The sequence below is a fragment of the Ranitomeya variabilis genome, chromosome 3, assembly GCF_051348905.1.
Source record: "Ranitomeya variabilis isolate aRanVar5 chromosome 3, aRanVar5.hap1, whole genome shotgun sequence".
NCBI classification, from domain to species: Eukaryota; Metazoa; Chordata; class Amphibia; order Anura; family Dendrobatidae; genus Ranitomeya; species Ranitomeya variabilis.
This window is the reverse complement of record NC_135234.1, coordinates 759,276,494-759,292,782: the sequence shown is the minus strand read 5'-3', so window position 1 is coordinate 759,292,782 and position 16,289 is coordinate 759,276,494. Positions and strand designations below refer to the sequence as shown.

At 46.1% G+C, this 16,289-nt stretch overlaps 1 protein-coding gene across 2 annotated transcripts; it reads right to left on the bottom strand.

Moving 5' to 3' along the window:
* Nucleotides 1–7,893: 7,893 nt before the first annotated feature.
* Nucleotides 7,894–13,118, bottom strand: LOC143817333 (lamina-associated polypeptide 2, isoforms alpha/zeta-like). 2 transcript variants are annotated; one of them, XM_077298685.1, is made up of 2 exons: nt 12,179–13,112; nt 7,894–12,106 (listed from the first exon to the last, which is right to left on the bottom strand). In XM_077298685.1, exon 2 carries the CDS (start codon nt 11,092–11,094, stop codon nt 8,263–8,265), a length of 2,832 nt encoding a protein of 943 aa, XP_077154800.1. In that variant the 5' UTR covers nt 11,095–12,106; nt 12,179–13,112; the 3' UTR covers nt 7,894–8,262. The 2 variants fall into 2 exon arrangements, with proteins under 2 accessions (XP_077154800.1, XP_077154801.1); XM_077298686.1 differs by having other exon boundaries at nt 11,095–12,106; nt 12,179–13,118.
* Nucleotides 13,119–16,289: the final 3,171 nt, after the last annotated feature.

Sequence of the window (16,289 nt, the reverse complement as noted above, 5' to 3'; positions counted from 1 at the left end):
GACATAGCTTGTCTTAGGGATAAACATGGATTATTTATTGCAGCTGTGACCTTGTGTTTGATGAGTAATATTTTTACCTGAGGGAGAACGTACTTTTGGGTTATGGAGTCTAGATGGAACCCCAAGAACGCTTGACGGGAAAGTGGAGTAAGTCTGGATTTGTTGGTATTGATGATCCAGCCTAGGTCCTGTAGAGAGGAAAATTGCGTGAGCCAAGCGGTCAGCACATCGAGTAATTGAATTTCCTATGACCAAAAAGTCATCCAGGTAGGGCACAATTAATGTTTCTTTCTGGTGAAGATAGGCCATCACCTCTAGCATAACTTTGGTGAAGATCCTCGGCGCTGTAGAAAGGCCGAAGGGCATGGCTGCATACTGGAAATGACGAATCTTGTTGTTGATCGTTACTGCTACTCTGAAGAATTTCTGGTATCTGTCATGGATAGGGAGATGGTAATAAGCATCTTTTAGACCAATGCCCCCCATCATACAGTTTGGAAAAAGGAGTTTTATAGTGGATCTAATGGATTCCATTTTGAATGTATGGTTTTCAATGAATGAATTGAGTTTTTTAAGGTTTATGATTGTTCTGAAAGAACCATCGGGTTTGGAAATCAGAAATAATGGAGAGTAGAATCCCCTTTTTTCCTGTCCTTCAGGAACCTGGACTAAAACCCGTTTTGATAACAAGGTTTGAATTTCAAGCTCTAGTGCCTGTTGTTGTGCAGGCGAGCTGAGGGATGTTATAATATATAATTCGTGGGGAAAGCGAGAGAATTGTAACTTAATTCCATCTCGGACGATATTTAAAACCCACGAACTAGTTGTTATCTTTTTCCACTGGGTGGTGAAAAATTTCAATCTACCCCCTACTGGTATATCATCAGTATTTGTTTTCTCTTGGGGGGTTAGGTCTTCTGAACATGGTACCTCTCTGTTTATCCTCTTTAGCAGTCCATGTTGTAGACCTATCCGTTTGCCTTCTTTTGCCAAACGGTCTCCTCTTAAAGGCTCTCCTGTAAAAGGGAATAGAGGAGTCAGGAAAAGCCTTTTTCCTGTCTTTAGCCTTTTTGAGTATTTCGTCTAAGGTCTTACCAAAGAGGTACTCACCCTCACATGGGATTGCGCATATTTTAGATTTTGACTGCGCATCCCCTTTCCAGCTTTTCATCCATAGCGCTCGTCTTGCATTATTTACGAGGTCTGCAGATCTTGCTGCCAAACGGAGAGAGTCAGCGGATGCGTCCGCCATAAAAGCTGCCGCCCCTCGTATTAAGGGGATGGCCGCCTGCAGTTTTTCTCTTGAAACTTTATGCTCAATCTGCTGGTCTAACTGGTCAATCCAAATGAGCATTGACCTGGCAGCGCAAGTGCTGGCTACTGCAGGTTTGAATATTCCTGTAGTCGCTTCCCAAGATCGCTTAAGGGATGACTCAGCTTTACGATCCAAAGGATCGACAAGTAGTCCCGCATCCTCCACAGGTAGAGTGGATTGCTTAGAGGTAGAGGCTACGGCTGCGTTGACCTTAGGGATTTTGGTCCACGTAAGAAGTTCCTCTTCACTGAACGGATATTTTCGTTTTGACGCTGAGGGTAGAAAACTTCTCTGATCCGGTTTCTCCCATTCTCTTTTAATTAATGCTTTCACTGCTGGTATGACTGGAAAACATCTCCTCTTTCTCTCTGCTAAACCCGCAAACATTATGTCTTGCGTGGTTTGCGCACCCTTTGTCTCCTCACACCCCATGGTATTCCTGATGGATTTTACCAAATTGTCCACACTGTCTAAGGGAAAACATGAGCGTCCCTCGATCTCTGATGAAGACGATGATGGTGATGATAGGGAGGCGTCTGAAAGTACCGCTTGGTCACTTTCAGAATCTGACACAGGTGTTGATATATTAGATTTACTTTTATGCGGTTTATCCTGGGTCATAGTTTTTAGTTCCTCCCTAATAAATGGCACGTAAGTCCGTAATGGACACTGCCGCTCCCTGTGTCGTTTCCTTGAAACAGTCTTTACAAAGTTTTTTGGGGTATGAGTCTGGAAGTGGCTGGCTACACAAGGCACATTCCTTATGTTTCGTATTTTGTCGTTTTTTAGCCTGGTCATAAGGCGTAGCGAGAGAAGGAGAAAAGAGAGAAAAGAGGGAGACAACGTCAGCTTAATAGGTAGAGTTAAAAACTCACCCAGTGAAGCAATTATTACCGGATCAGAAGGCCGAGATCCTGTCCTGGATCAGTCGCTTTTACGAGCGGTCTCAGAGGATCCTCTAGCGTGATCTTTAGCGGGGGGTACTGGATCTCCTGCTGTGGGGTCCATGGCACCTGGGGATGACATCTTGCATCGCCGAATTACCCTCGTTCAGTGATTTAAATAGTGTGCCCTTTCTGTGCGCAGTGTGCATGCGCGAGTCGGCGCTTCCGCCCCCGCCTGCAGATCCAGCCTGGACGCCCCAGAAGTTTACCACTTCACTTCCGGGGTAGTCTAACTTACAGTGGTCGGCGCATGCGCGGTCCGGGATTAACACCGGCCCGCAATGGGAACGCTGCCGTCTTCTTACCCGGCCAAGGCTTCCTCCCGTACTGCCGCCCGCATGCTGCAGATGATGCCGGGTGGCCCTCCCCGGACCCAGCCATCTGCACGATTCCCAGACGAGGAGGGAGCCGTCTAGCGGAACTCCCCCGACGCTGCTTCTAGGCTGCAGCCCCTGCCATTCTCGCGGATACTGCACAGGCGGCATGCTTAGCCCAGGTATGTTCCCTTATAGAAGTCCTGTAGTTCCCGCAGGAACAGGAAACCTAAACTGAGGAGAGGCGGACCGCCCTCTTTTATTTTCTGTAGGTTTCCTGTTCCTGCGGGGCAGATCCCTCTCTCCAGTGGGGTGCTGTCGTGGCGAAGAGTAAAAAAAGCCATTTTCCGAGGCCCGTAGTGTCTCCATTTATCATGATTTGGAGCTGGGTGAGGGCTTATTTTTTGCACCCAAGCTGATGTTTTTTTTATTCATACCATTTTAGTGCAGATACCAAAAAAACAAAACAATTCTGGAGTATTTACTTTTTTCTTGTTACTCCATTTAGCAATCAGGTTAATTTTTTTCATATTGAAAGATCGGGCGATTCTGAACACGGCAATACAAAGTATGTGTATGTTTGTTTTTTTTCTTTTATCGTTTTATTTTGAATTGGGCAAATGGGGGGTGATTTGAACCTTTGTAATGTTTTATTTTTTTTTTATATTTTTAAAAACTTTATGCATGCTTCAATAGTCTCCATGCGAGATTAGAAGCTGCAGTTACCCGATCGACTCTGCTACATAGAGGCGATGATCCGATCGCCTATATGTAGCAGGCTTGCTATTAGCGCCGACCACCCTCATAGCAATCCGGCTATGACAACCATAGAGGTCTGCTAGAGACCTCTGGTTGTCATGCCAACCCAAAGATTGACAGTGGCATTTAACGGGTAAACAGCCACAGGTGGATCGCGATTCCACCCGCAGACGTTAGAGGCACATGTCAGTTTTCTAGAGCATTTTAGGGTAGTATGGATAATGAAAAAAACCTTAAGGCAGATTGGATACATGGTACCTATTGTGGATTATCCTCTTTAGCTTACATAAGAGCAAAATCCAATATATTTCTGTGTGCGTGTGTATATGAGAAAGACGAAATGATAAGAGAATAAAACTTAATAAAAATAATTTTTTCCCCAAGAAGTAGTATATTTCATGTAGTATCTTGACAGTAGAAATAGAATCTATATTCTGGACGTGCGTCTATTGGAATCGGAGTTTCTGTGCGGTAGGTCAGGATAGACCGGTGTTTATATGTAGAGAACAAATAAGAGGCCTGGAGTGTGAGTGAATTATGTAAACAGGGGGCTCCAACTTTACTTGAATATGTCATAACCATACTATTCCGTGGCACCCCATAAAGTCGCAGGTATGACAGATTTCCAAAACCTTATGGTTTACCATAGGAGCAGGTATCACAAAGCCGCATGGCAGAACGACAGACGACCAAAAAGATTTTATTGATGTTGCAAAAGGTGCAGGGAGTGAGGGCAGAAAAAGTTCTCATTTCCTTGGTCTGGCTACAATAGAGGAACAAGGTGGATATCTGCCAGGGGATTAGAAATGCTTTTGCTCATCCGTATACAGAACCAAAATGAAGACAGTATAAAGGTACCTTCACACGAAGCGACGCTGCAGCGATAGCGACAACGATGTCGATCGCTGCAGCGTCGCTGTTTGGTCGCTGGAGAGCTGTCACACAGACCGCTCTCCAGCGATCAACTATGCCGAGGTCCCCTGGTAACCAGGGTAAACATCGGGTAACTAAGCGCAGGGCCGCGCTTAGTAACCCGATGTTTACCCTGGTTACCAGCGTAAAATCTAAAAAAAACAAACAGCACATACTTACATTCACGTCCCCCTGCGTCCACTTCCTGACTGACTGAGCGCCGTACAGTGAGAGCAGAGCGGTGACGTCACCGCTGTGCTGCTTTCACTTTCACTTTGCGGCGCTGAGTCAGAGGAGGAAGCAGACTGCAGGGGACGCAATGTGAGTATGTGCTGTTTGTTTTTTTTACATTTTACGCTAGTAACCAGGGTAAACATCGGGTAACTAAGCGCGGCCCTGCGCTTAGTAACCCGATGTTTACCCTGGTTACCAGTGTAAAATATCGCTGGTATCGTTGCTTTTGCTTTAAAACACAACGATACACAGCGATCGGACGACCAAATAAAGTTCTGGACTTTATTCAGCGACCAGCGACATCACAGCAGGATCCTGATCGCTGCTGCGTGTCAAACGAAACGATATCGCTAGCGAGGACGCTGCAACGTCACGGATTGCTAGCGATATCGTTATAATGTCGTTTCGTGTGAAGGTACCTTAAGGCATCTCCAAAGAACACACACACACGGTAAATGGTTCCCTCCCCCACCCACAACATACGACTCCAGCTCCACAGAACTACACCTCCCATCATCCCCATACAGCTTATTAGGTTGGGAGTTCTATTTTCACAACAGCTGAGAAGTCACAGGTGGGAGACCAGGGTTGTAAGGATCTAGAATTTGTAGTCCTCTGATCGCTGGGCTATAAGGTATCTCTGTATTACTGCCTTTCTTACCCTCTTCCCTGCCATGAAAAACCACTGGCACCTGGTGAACGCATTCGAGGGTTTCAATTGGCATTCAATAAGTCTGAATTGGCTTGGTGGCCCTCATCATGAACCACACCAATGCTGTAGTCACGCCAACGTCTGCTGTGTAGGACTCACACGTCCTGATATGTCCAGTACTGGAGATATCTGTGTGCAACACGTGTGGCAGCTGTGTGCCGCATCAGTATCACTCGTACTGGCACCTGGGAATCAGTGGTACTGTTCACTCTGTTCCCCGACACCATATGCTGAAAAGCGCTCACAACCCTAGTAGGGGACAATGTTGAGCATTATATTCAACTGATACCAGCGAGAGCGAGCAGGCAGCAGCTGATGGAAGTATCCACCAGCTGCCACCTGCACTATAAATTTTAAAAAATTGCGTGGGTTCCCCTGTATTTTTGATAACCAGCTACGCAAAACTGACAGCTGGGGGCTGCAACCTTCAGCTGTCAGCTTTTTCAAGTCTTACATGGAAAAAAAAAAAAAAAAAACCCGAAACCTTTAAAACTAACAAATGCAGTTATACACACCTAAGGCCCATTACATTGAAGCCCTCGTCTCCTGTAGTAAAACAAAAATAAAAACTATATCCCTCACCTGTAAATATAGTTTTCAAGCCAGATGTGCCATGAAGCAAGCGTCTCACGGTGCTAGAGGTGATCTCACCGAGGTCACCGTAGCTCAGGGGCAGGGGCCTGGCTGAGAACGCAACCTCAGTGACCAGTGGTAACCTTGATGAGATCTCCACTGCTCACTGACACTGAGCTTGCAGTAGCTCATTCTCCAATTGATTCTCAGCCTGAACGGTCGCATTTTGGCACTGTCCAGGTTGAAAGGTATTTAATCGGCAACATGGATTATGGTGTGGGACAGAACGACGGACGAGTAATGTGGGTTTGTTTTTTTAACAGGAGACCATGGCCTTAGTGGAATCAGGCATTCTACTGTTTTTTTTGTTTTTTACTTGAAATAAAAAAAGTTAAAGACTATTCTGGCTTGCTGTCTATATTTACCATGTAACTATAGGATTAGTAATGGATAGGGGCCTTATAGACGCCTCTCCATTAGTAATCAGTGGGCTTGATGTCACCTGACAATACAAAGGCGACATCAACCCCACAAATGTGAACCCCACTTGCTACCGCTACAGGGCAAGTGGTAAGAGTCGGGCAAAGCACCAGAATTGGTGCATCTAATAGAGGCGTCTTTTCTGTGGCAGCTGCGGGCTGCTATTTTTCAGGCTGAAGGGGGCCCAATATCCATGGCCCCTTACTAGCCTGAGAATACCAGCCCCCCAGCTGTCTGTTAAAAAGGCTGGTGTCAAAAATGGGAGAGTGGGGGAAACCACACGACGATTTATTAACCCCTTTCTGACATCGGATGTACTATCCCGTCGAGGTGGGGTGGGCCCCCATGACCACGGACGGGATAGTACGTCCAGCGCGATCGGCGGCGCTCACGGGGGGAGCGCGGCCGGGTGTCAGCTGCCTATCGCAGCTGACATCCGGCACTATGTGCCAGGAGCGGTCACGGACCGCTCCCGGCACATTAACCCCCGGCACACTGCGATCAAACATGATCGCGATGTGCAGGCGGTGCAGGGAAGCATCGCGCAGGGAGGGGGCTCCCTGCGGGCTTCCCTGAGCCCCCCGCAGCAACGCGATGTGATCGCGTTGCTGCGAGGGTCTTACCTCCCTCCCTGCCTGCTCCAGACCCGGATCCAAGATGGCCGCGGATCCGGGTCCTGCAGGGAGGGAGGTGGCTTCACAGAAGCCTGCTCAGAGCAGGCACTGTGAAGCAGCCTGCGCTTCTCTCAGATCGGTGATCTGTCAGAGTGCTATGCAAACTGGCAGATCACCGATCTGTATTGTCCCCCCCTGGGGCAAAGTAAAAAAAAAAAATTTCCAAATGTGTAAAAAAAAATAAAAAAAAATTATTCCAAAATAATGAAAAAAAAAAAAAATATTATTCCCATAAATACATTTCTTTATCTAAATAAAATAAAAAAAACAATAAAAGTACACATATTTAGTATCGCCGCGTCCGTAACGACCCGACCTATAAAACTGGTCCACTAGTTAACCCCTTCAGTAAACACCGTAAGAAAAAAAAAAAAAAACGAGGCAAAAAACAACGCTTTATCATACCGCCGAACAAAAAGTGGAATAACACGCGATCAAAAAGACAGATATAAATAACCATGGTACCGCTGAAAACGTCATCTTGTCCCGCAAATAACGAGCCACCATACAGCATGATCAGCAAAAAAATAAAAAAGTTATAGTCCTGAGAATAAAGCGATGCAAAAATAATTATTTTTTCCATAAAATAGTTTTTATCGTATAAAAGCGCCAAAACATAAAAAAATAATATAAATGAGGTATCGCTGTAATCGTACTGACCCGAAGAATAAAACTGCTTTATCAATTTTACCAAACGCAGAACGGTATAAATGCCTCCCCCAAAAGAAATTCATGAATGGCTGGTTTTTGGTCATTCTGCCTCACAAAAATCGGAATAAAAAGCGATCAAAAAATGTGACGTGCCCAAAAATGTTACCAATAAAAACGGCAACTCGTCCCGCAAAAAACAAGACCTCACATGACTCTGTGGACCAAAATATGGAAAATTTATAGCTCTCAAAATGTGGCAACGCAAAAAATATTTTTTGCAATAAAAAGCGTCTTTCAGTGTGTGACGGCTGCCAATCATAAAAACGGTAATTAGTCTTACCGGTAATAGTATTTCCAGGAATCCATCCTGACAGCACCATGCACCATGGAGGTTGTCTTCTTATCCACAGTGGGACAGGAAACCACGAGCATAAAAGGACCCTCCCCTTACCAATCATCAGTGATTTTCAAAGTACCACATCTGGATGGATGCCAAAAAAGAATATTTTATTTAAACACAAACAAGATACAAATGTTTACGTCACATCAGATCTTAGTAAATTAGCATGGGAAGGGAAACTAGCAGTGCTGTCAGGATGGATTCCTGGAAATACTATTACCGGTAAGACTAATTACCGTTTTCCAGGTCATCCACCTGACAGCACCATGGAGAAGTACCAAAGCAGACTACTTCCTAGGGTGGGAATACTGCCTGGAGTACCCTCCTGCCAAAACTTAATTGTGTTGACATCACGTCTAGTTTGTAATGTTTGGAAAAAGTACTAAGGTTAGACCAGGAAGCGGCGTTACAAATTTGATCTGCTGAAGCCCCCCCTTTTTCTGCCCATGAGGCTGCCATTGACCTAGACGAATGTGCTCTGATATAACCCGGTGGATCCCTCCCCCGGGCTTTATAGGCCGAGATTATTGCGGATCTAATCCATCTCGCAATTGTGGATTTAGATGCCTTCTTACCCTTATTCGGGCCTCTAAATTGAACAAAAAGGTTATTATCTACCCTCCAGGGTGCTGTAATTTCTAGGTATTTAAGAACCGATTCTTTAACGTCCAGACTATGATAAAGAGACTCTTTTTGATTTCTGGGAGACTGAAAGAAAGAAGGGAGTATGACTTCCTGATTAATATTTGAATCGGAGACCACCTTCGGAAGGAAAGCTGGGTCCAGTCTCAGAACCAGCCTGTCATGAAAAATCTGTAAGTACGGATCTTGAATAGAGAGGGCCTGAAGCTCTCCCAGTCTCTTAGCGGAAGTAATGGCTACAAGGAAGGCCGTTTTTAGGGACAATTTACCTATGTCTGGGTTATCGTCCAAATTAAACTGAATTTTACATAATTCGTTAAGAACCAGATTTAAATCCCATGGTGGGATAGTCTTCCTTAATAGAGGTTTTAGTCTTGCAACTGCTCTGGAAAATCGACTTATCCATGGGTGAGCTGATAAAGTACAGTCGTAGAAAACACTAAGGGCCGCGATTTGTACCCGTAAGGTACTGGGTCTGAGACCTGCATTAAACCCTGCCTGGAGAAAATCAAGGATTTTGGGAACATTAGGCCGGTCAGTATCGACTGCAGTTTCTCCACAGTGGCTGCAGAATTTTTTCCAGATTTTTAAGTAGATAGAAGAGGTTACTGGCTTCCTGCTTGCTTTTAACGTAGAGATCACCTCGTCCGATAAACCCTTTGCTCTTAGGACTTGCCGCTCAGGATCCAGGCTGATAGACGGAGGGATTCCGGATTCTGGTGTAGAACGGGACCTTGAAAGAGGAGATCCCTTCTTTGTGGAAGAATAACTGGTTTCCCCTTTGACATCTTGTTCAGTAAGGTAAACCAACTCCTCTTCGGCCAGTACGGTACTACAAGAAGGACTTTGGCTCCATCTTCTGCGATCTTCCTGAGAGTCCTTGGGATTAGGGCAAGCGGTGGGAACGCGTACAACAGGCCTCTGTCCCATGATTGGGAGAAGGCATCGACTCCAGCTGGGTTTTCCTGAGGGTTTAGTGAATAGAAGATGCTGGTCTTTGCGTTCTGTCTGGTTGCAAAGAGGTCTATCTCCGGATACCCCCAATGACGACACAGGTCTCTGAAAACCACGTTGTTTAGCTCCCATTCCGTAGATAGCACCGTCCTCCTGCTCAGGAAGTCTGCTACTTGGTTGCTGGAACCTTCCAGGTGAACTGCGGAGATCGAGAGTACCGTCACTTCTGCCCACCTGAAGATTCGTTCCGCCAACTGCTGTAGAGCTCTGTGTCTCGGGCCACCCTGATGTCGAAGGAACGCCACTGCTGTCGTGTTGTCCGAGAGCACCTTCACGTGCCTGTTCTTCACCAAGGCTTGCGCTGAAGATAGGACCTTCCAGACTGCGAGCAGCTCTCTGAAGTTTGAGGACCGCATGCTGTTTTCTCGGGTCCACAGACCTTGGTAATACCTTCCCTGGATGTGGCCTCCCCAGCCTTGCTGACTTGCGTCCGTGGTAATTATTACTTCGGGAGTATGACTCCAGGGTACTCCCTGCTTGAGGTTTTTGGGATCTGTCCACCAACGCAACGAGGTTTTCACCTGGTTTGGCAACTGTATCACCTTGTCCAAGGACCCCTGTCTTCTGTCCCAGGATGAGAGAATCGCCTGTTGAAGCTGTCGGGAGTGAAACTGACACCAATTTACGCAAGGTATGCATGCCGTCATCATTCCTAGGATTTTCATAGCATCCCTGATGGAAACTCTGTTTTTCGCGAAGAGATGAATCTTGCTTATTATGCCTCGGAGTTTTTCCTCCGGCAAAAAGGACATCCTGACATCTGAGTCTAACATGACCCCGAGGAATTTTATCCTCCGTTTGGGTACTAGATCGGATTTTTTCCAGTTTATGATCCACCCCAAATTCTGCAGTGTGGAGATTACGAACTGACAGTCGGTCCTGAGTTGATTTACCGTGTCTGCTACCACTAGGAAGTCGTCCAGATACGGGATGACTAAGATATCTCGATTTCTTAGGTAGGCTACTACCTCTATCATAATCTTTGTAAAAACTCTTGGCGCTGAAGCTAGACCGAACGGCAGACAACGAAACTGGTAATGAAGGACTTTTCCTCCTTTTTCTACTGCAAACCTCAGATATTTTTGGTGGTTTAGGCAGATAGGAACGTGGTAATACGCACTCTTTAAGTCTAGAGTGCACATAACCACTTCCCTGTCCAGGAGGGGAATCGTAGATTTTATCGATTCCATTTTGAATCGTTTGTATACTACCCAAGAATTTAGGTGTTTGAGATTTATGATAGTTCTTGACTCTCCCGAAGGTTTTATTATAGAGAATAGGCTTGAGTAAAATCCCTGTCCTATCTCTTGGGGAGGTACCGGGACAATCGCAGCTGTTTTTAGCAGATCCTGAATATCTACCCACATGGGCGATGTTGTGGTGAGATGGGGGCTGGAGATCAGGAATTTTTGTGGGGGAGGAGAAGAGAACTCGATTCTGTAGCCCTGAGCAACTAGTTGTAACACCCATGGGCTTGTAGTGATCTTTTGCCAGCCTCCTGAAAATCTGGTTAAACGCCCCCCCACTCTGGTGGCGTCATTTTCTATGGTAGCTCGGTGTTGAACCTGAAAAGGTGGATTCCTTATTCTTGGTTCTGGATTCTCCGCCCTTTGGGTAACTCCACCTGCCTTGTTTCCCTTTCCCCCTATAATCACTTTTTTGATTATAACGTGGTCTCCGAAAGGGCTGAAATTTTTTACGTTTGTCCTCTGGGAACCCCTTTTTATCATCTGACGCTTTCTCTAAGATGTCATCTAGTACCGGACCGAATACTCTTCCCCCTGAAAATGGTATGGCGCAGAGCTTATTTTTGGAATGAACGTCCCCGGACCAGTTCTTGAGCCAGATGGCTCTTCTGGCCGCGTTTGATAGGGATTGATTCCTAGCCGTAAACCTTACTGTTTCCGCCGACGCATCTGCTAAGAAATCTGTACCCATTTTAAGGAGGGGAAGGGATTTTAATATTGTTTCTCTAGGGGTTTTAGAGGAAAGCTGGTCCGCTAGGTCGTCCACCCATAGGTGCATAGACCGTGCTACTGAAGTTGCTGCTATGTTCGCACGCATTACAGCTGCTGAGCTCTCCCAGGCTCGTTTTAGGAGACTGTCTGCCTTCCTATCCATAGCCTCCTTTAAATTAGATGAGTCCTCAAAGGGTATTGCAGTTCTTTTGGAGACTCTGGCTAAGGGAACGTCTATTTTAGGGACATCCTCCCAGTCTTTGACCTCCGCTGGATCAAAAGGGAGGCGTAGCTTAAAGTCTTTAGGAATGATTAGGCGTTTTTCCGCCTCCTCCCATTCCTCCAGAATCATTCCACGAATATGAGCGTTGACGGGGAAGACTTTTGAGGTCTGGGCTCGTAATCCGCCAAACATTTCATCTTGGATTGAACAAGAGGCTGGCGGCTCTTCAATTTGCATGGTGTGCCTTACTGCGCCCAGGAGCTCGTCGGTGTCCGCAGAGGAAAATAAGTATTTTTTCCCCCTGTGGAAAAACAGCAGACATAAGTGTCAATCCCGCCGGACACCAGCCGTGCACAGTGCGGAGCCCCCTCACCTGCCGGGAGGGTCTTTAAACTCCTCGTTCTCCAGCTCTGAATCGGACAAGGCCCCTTCAGATGAAGAGTCCGAATCCCTCATTCTCTTCTTATCTGGCTGTGAGGGTTGAGGGGTCATTAAGCCCGAGACTGATGCCTGTACCTCCTCCCTGATCATAGTCCGCATGTTAGACATGAGAGAGGCCTGCTCTTCGCCCAGTATGCGGTTAGTGCAGGGCTCACACAGGGGTTTCTGCCATGTGTCCTTTAGTTTAGCGGAGCATAACGGGCACTTCTTACATCTCCCTTTCTTAGCTGCGGCGGTGGAGGCTACCTATAATAATAGAAGTGGCCCTGTTTTAGAAGGAGGTAGAAACACCCGGGAGGTAGGCATTTAACAGTTGCCCTCTGCAAGGGGACTTACGTGAGCCTGGCTATCACCCTCTATCCTGGCGGAATCCTCCATCTCGGATATTGCAGGATAGAGGTCTAACTACGGCTTTTACCTTATATGCTTGTCCTCCTGGCGTTGGAGCGTTCGCGCTCGCCGGCATGCCCCGGAAGTGCTGCATCTTCCCCATAGAGAGATGGGGACGCCGCCCCCGCCCCCTGTCGACCGCGACCCGGAAGTGCTATGCCGGGCTCAGCGTGCGGCGTTCCAGGGAGACAGAGCTGCGGTGAGCGTCCAGGCTGTCTGCTCTGTTCCAAAGGCAGACCCGGAAACGCTCGGCGGCGTGCTCGGTCGAGAGCCTCTCCAGGAGGAAACGACCGGCAATCCCAGGAGCAGCGCTGCACCGGGTGAGCTGAGGGACCCTGTGTCGGGTTTCGGCTTACGGGGACTTGTAGTGGGAAGGGTAATAAGGGCCGAGACCCCCCGATCCACACTCCCCCAAACGGAGCTGCCGGAATCCTCGTAGTTCCTATCCAAAGTGGGACAGGAAAAACACTGATGATTGGTAAGGGGAGGGTCCTTTTATGCTCGTGGTTTCCTGTCCCACTGTGGATAAGAAGACAACCTCCATGGTGCATGGTGCTGTCAGGTGGATGACCTGGAAAATCCGCTAAAAAACCCGCTATAAAAGTAAATCAAACCCCCCTTCATCACCCCCTTAGTTAGGGAAAAATAAAAAAAATGTATTTATTTCCATTTTCCCATTAGGTTTAGGGCTAGGGTTAAGGTTACAGTTAGGGTTGGGGCTAAAGTTAGGGTTAGGGTTGGTGCTAAAGTTACGGTTAGGGTTTAGATTACATTTACGGTTGGGAATAGGGTTGGGATTAGGGGTGTGTCAGGGTTAGAGGTGTGGTTAGGGTTACTGTTGGGATCAGGGTTAGGGGTGTGTTTGGATTAGGGTTTCAGTTATAATTGGGGGGTTTCCACTGTTTCGGCACATCAGGGGCTCTCCAAACGGGACATGGCATCCGATCTCAATTCCAGCCAATTCTGCGTTGAAAAAGTAAAACAGTGCTCCTTCCCTTCCGAGCTCTCCCGTGTGCCCAAACAGGGGTTTACCCCAACATATGGGGTATCAGCGTACTCAGGACAAATAGGACAACAACCTTTGGGGTCCAATTTCTCCTGTTACCCCTGGGAAAATACAAAACTGGGGGCTAAAAAATAATTTTTGTGGGAGAAAAAAAAAGATTTTTTATTTTCACGGCTCTGCGTTATAAACTGTAGTGAAACACTTGGGGGTTCAAAGTGCTCACCACACATCTAGATAAGTTCCTTGGGGGGTCTAGTTTCCAAAATGGGGTCACTTGTGCGGGGCTTCTACTGTTTAGGTACATTAGGGGCTCTGCAAACGCAATGTGACGCCTGCAGACCATTCCATCTAAGTCTGCATTCCAAATGACGCTCCTTCCTTTCCGAGCTCTCCCATGCGCCCAAACAGTGGTTCTCCCCACATATGGTGTATCATCGCACTCAGGACAACTTGGACAACAAATTTTGGGGTCCAATTTCTCCTGTTACCCTCGGGAAAATACAAAACTGGGGGCTAAAAAATAATTTTTGTGGGAAAAAATTTGTTTTATTTTTACGGCTCTGCATTATAAACTTCTGTGAAGCCCTTGGTGGGTCAAAGCGCTCAAAACACATCTAGATAAGTTCCTTAGGGGGTCCACTTTCCAAAATGGTGTCACTTGTGGGGGGTTTCAATGTTTAGGCACATCAGTGGCTCTCCAAACGCAACATGGCGTCCCATCTCAATTCCTGACAATTTTGCATTGAAAAGTCAAACGGCGCTCCTTCCCTTCCGAGGTCTCCCATGCGCCCAAACAGTGGTTTACCCCCACATATGGGGTATCGGCGTACTCAGGACAAATTGTACAACAACTTTTGGGGTCCATTTTCTCCTGTTACCCTTGGGAAAATAAAACAAATAGAAGCTGAAGTAAATTTTTTGTGAAAAAAAGTTAAATGTTCATTTTTATTTAAACATTCCAAAAATTCCTGTGAAGCACCAGAAGGGTTAATAAACTTCTTGAATATGGTTTTGAGCACCTTGAGGGGTGCAGTTTTTAGAATGGTGTCACACTTGGGTATTTTCTATCATATAGACCCCTCAAAATGACTTCAAATGAGATGTGGTCCCTAAAAAAAAAAATGGTGTTGTAAAAATGAGAAATTGCTGGTCAACTTTTAACCCTTATAACTCCCTAACAAAAAAAAATTTTGGTTCCTAAATTGTGCTGATGTAAAGTAGACATGTGGGAAATGTTACTTATTAAGTATTTTGTGTGACATATCTCTGTGATTTAATTGCATAAAAATTCAAAGTTGGAAAATTGCGAAATTTTCAAAATTTTCGCCAAATTTCCGTTTTTTTCACAAATAAACGCAGGTAATATCAAAGAAATTTTACCACTATCATGAAGTACAATATGTCACGAGAAAATGTCAGAATCACTGGGATCCGTTGAAGCGTTCCAGAGTTATAACCTCATAAAGGGACAGTGGTCAGAAATGTAAAAATTGGCCCGGTCATTAACGTGCAAACCACCCTTGGGGGTGAAGGGGTTAAATAAAAAAAAAAAAAAAAAAAAAACACCACACAACAGCGTGGGGACCCCCTCTGTTCTTGATAACCAGCCTTGCCTCAGTGACTGTCAGGGATCTGAATATTTGTCAGGACTTTCTTAATCCCAGAAATCCCTAATATCACACGCCGGGAAGGTCACAAGTACCACCCGCTGTGATCTTTGGAGCAAACAGCTCTCTGCTGCCCCCTATTGTCTTGACAATTGCACGACTGACCGACGATCATCGGAGAAGGCCGCTAAATGTTCGCACCACTAGGCCGGCTATCGGAAAATTAGCGCTGAACGCACGGCATATACACCTCCAGATTCCGGCACATGCCACCACTAATCTGTTTCGGTCGATTAGACACTGTACGGTAGCTTATGGCTTCGAGACGTAGTTTACAGAACTATAGAATTTTATATTTAAAAGGGAGGCAGTGTTTGTGAAAAATACACAAAAGATTTTACAAGGTGGACAAAACATTACAGCATAAACAGTTACAGAAAATAAAAGGGATTAACAGGAGAACTTACTGCACCGATCGCAGAGACGATTCCGTTTAGCTGAAGGAGAGCGCTTCGATTTGGCTGTCGATAAACGGCCCCCCTCATACACGCTATGTAGCTCTCTGCACGAACGCTGAGGATAACTGGGATTGATATTCTGTCAGACCCCAAGTCTCACCCACACCCCATGATGACCTCACAAGGACCCGGTCTCAGTCCTTCATGATTTTAGGAAATCCCAGTTTATACAATAACTCCTCATAGTGCGATCACAGAAGGTTGTGCGTGATGTCATCTTTTGTATCAGTATTTTATCTACGCGTGGAGACCAAACATGGCCTAGCTGCTGCTGCTGGTTATATGGCCCCTATGGATTTGGGGCATTTTGGTGGGGGTTATAGTTATGAGAAAAATTTGTATTTTGAGGGACCTCAAGGATTTTTAATCTTTTCTATGACAATACTATTCTTTAATAACTTCCTAGGGTACATTAAAGATCTACATTAAAGAAAATGTTCTTCCTAGGGTAAGAGGGAACTGATCCAGCCACCACTAGGGGGAGCTCAATGCATATGGATTCATCCAGGCTCCATGGAAGCT

Excerpts from the sequence above, each read along its gene's own strand:
- LOC143817333 (XM_077298685.1), bottom strand. The coding sequence starts at position 11,094 with ATGGGTGTTACAACTAGTTGCTCAGGGCTACAGAATCGAGTTCTCTTC.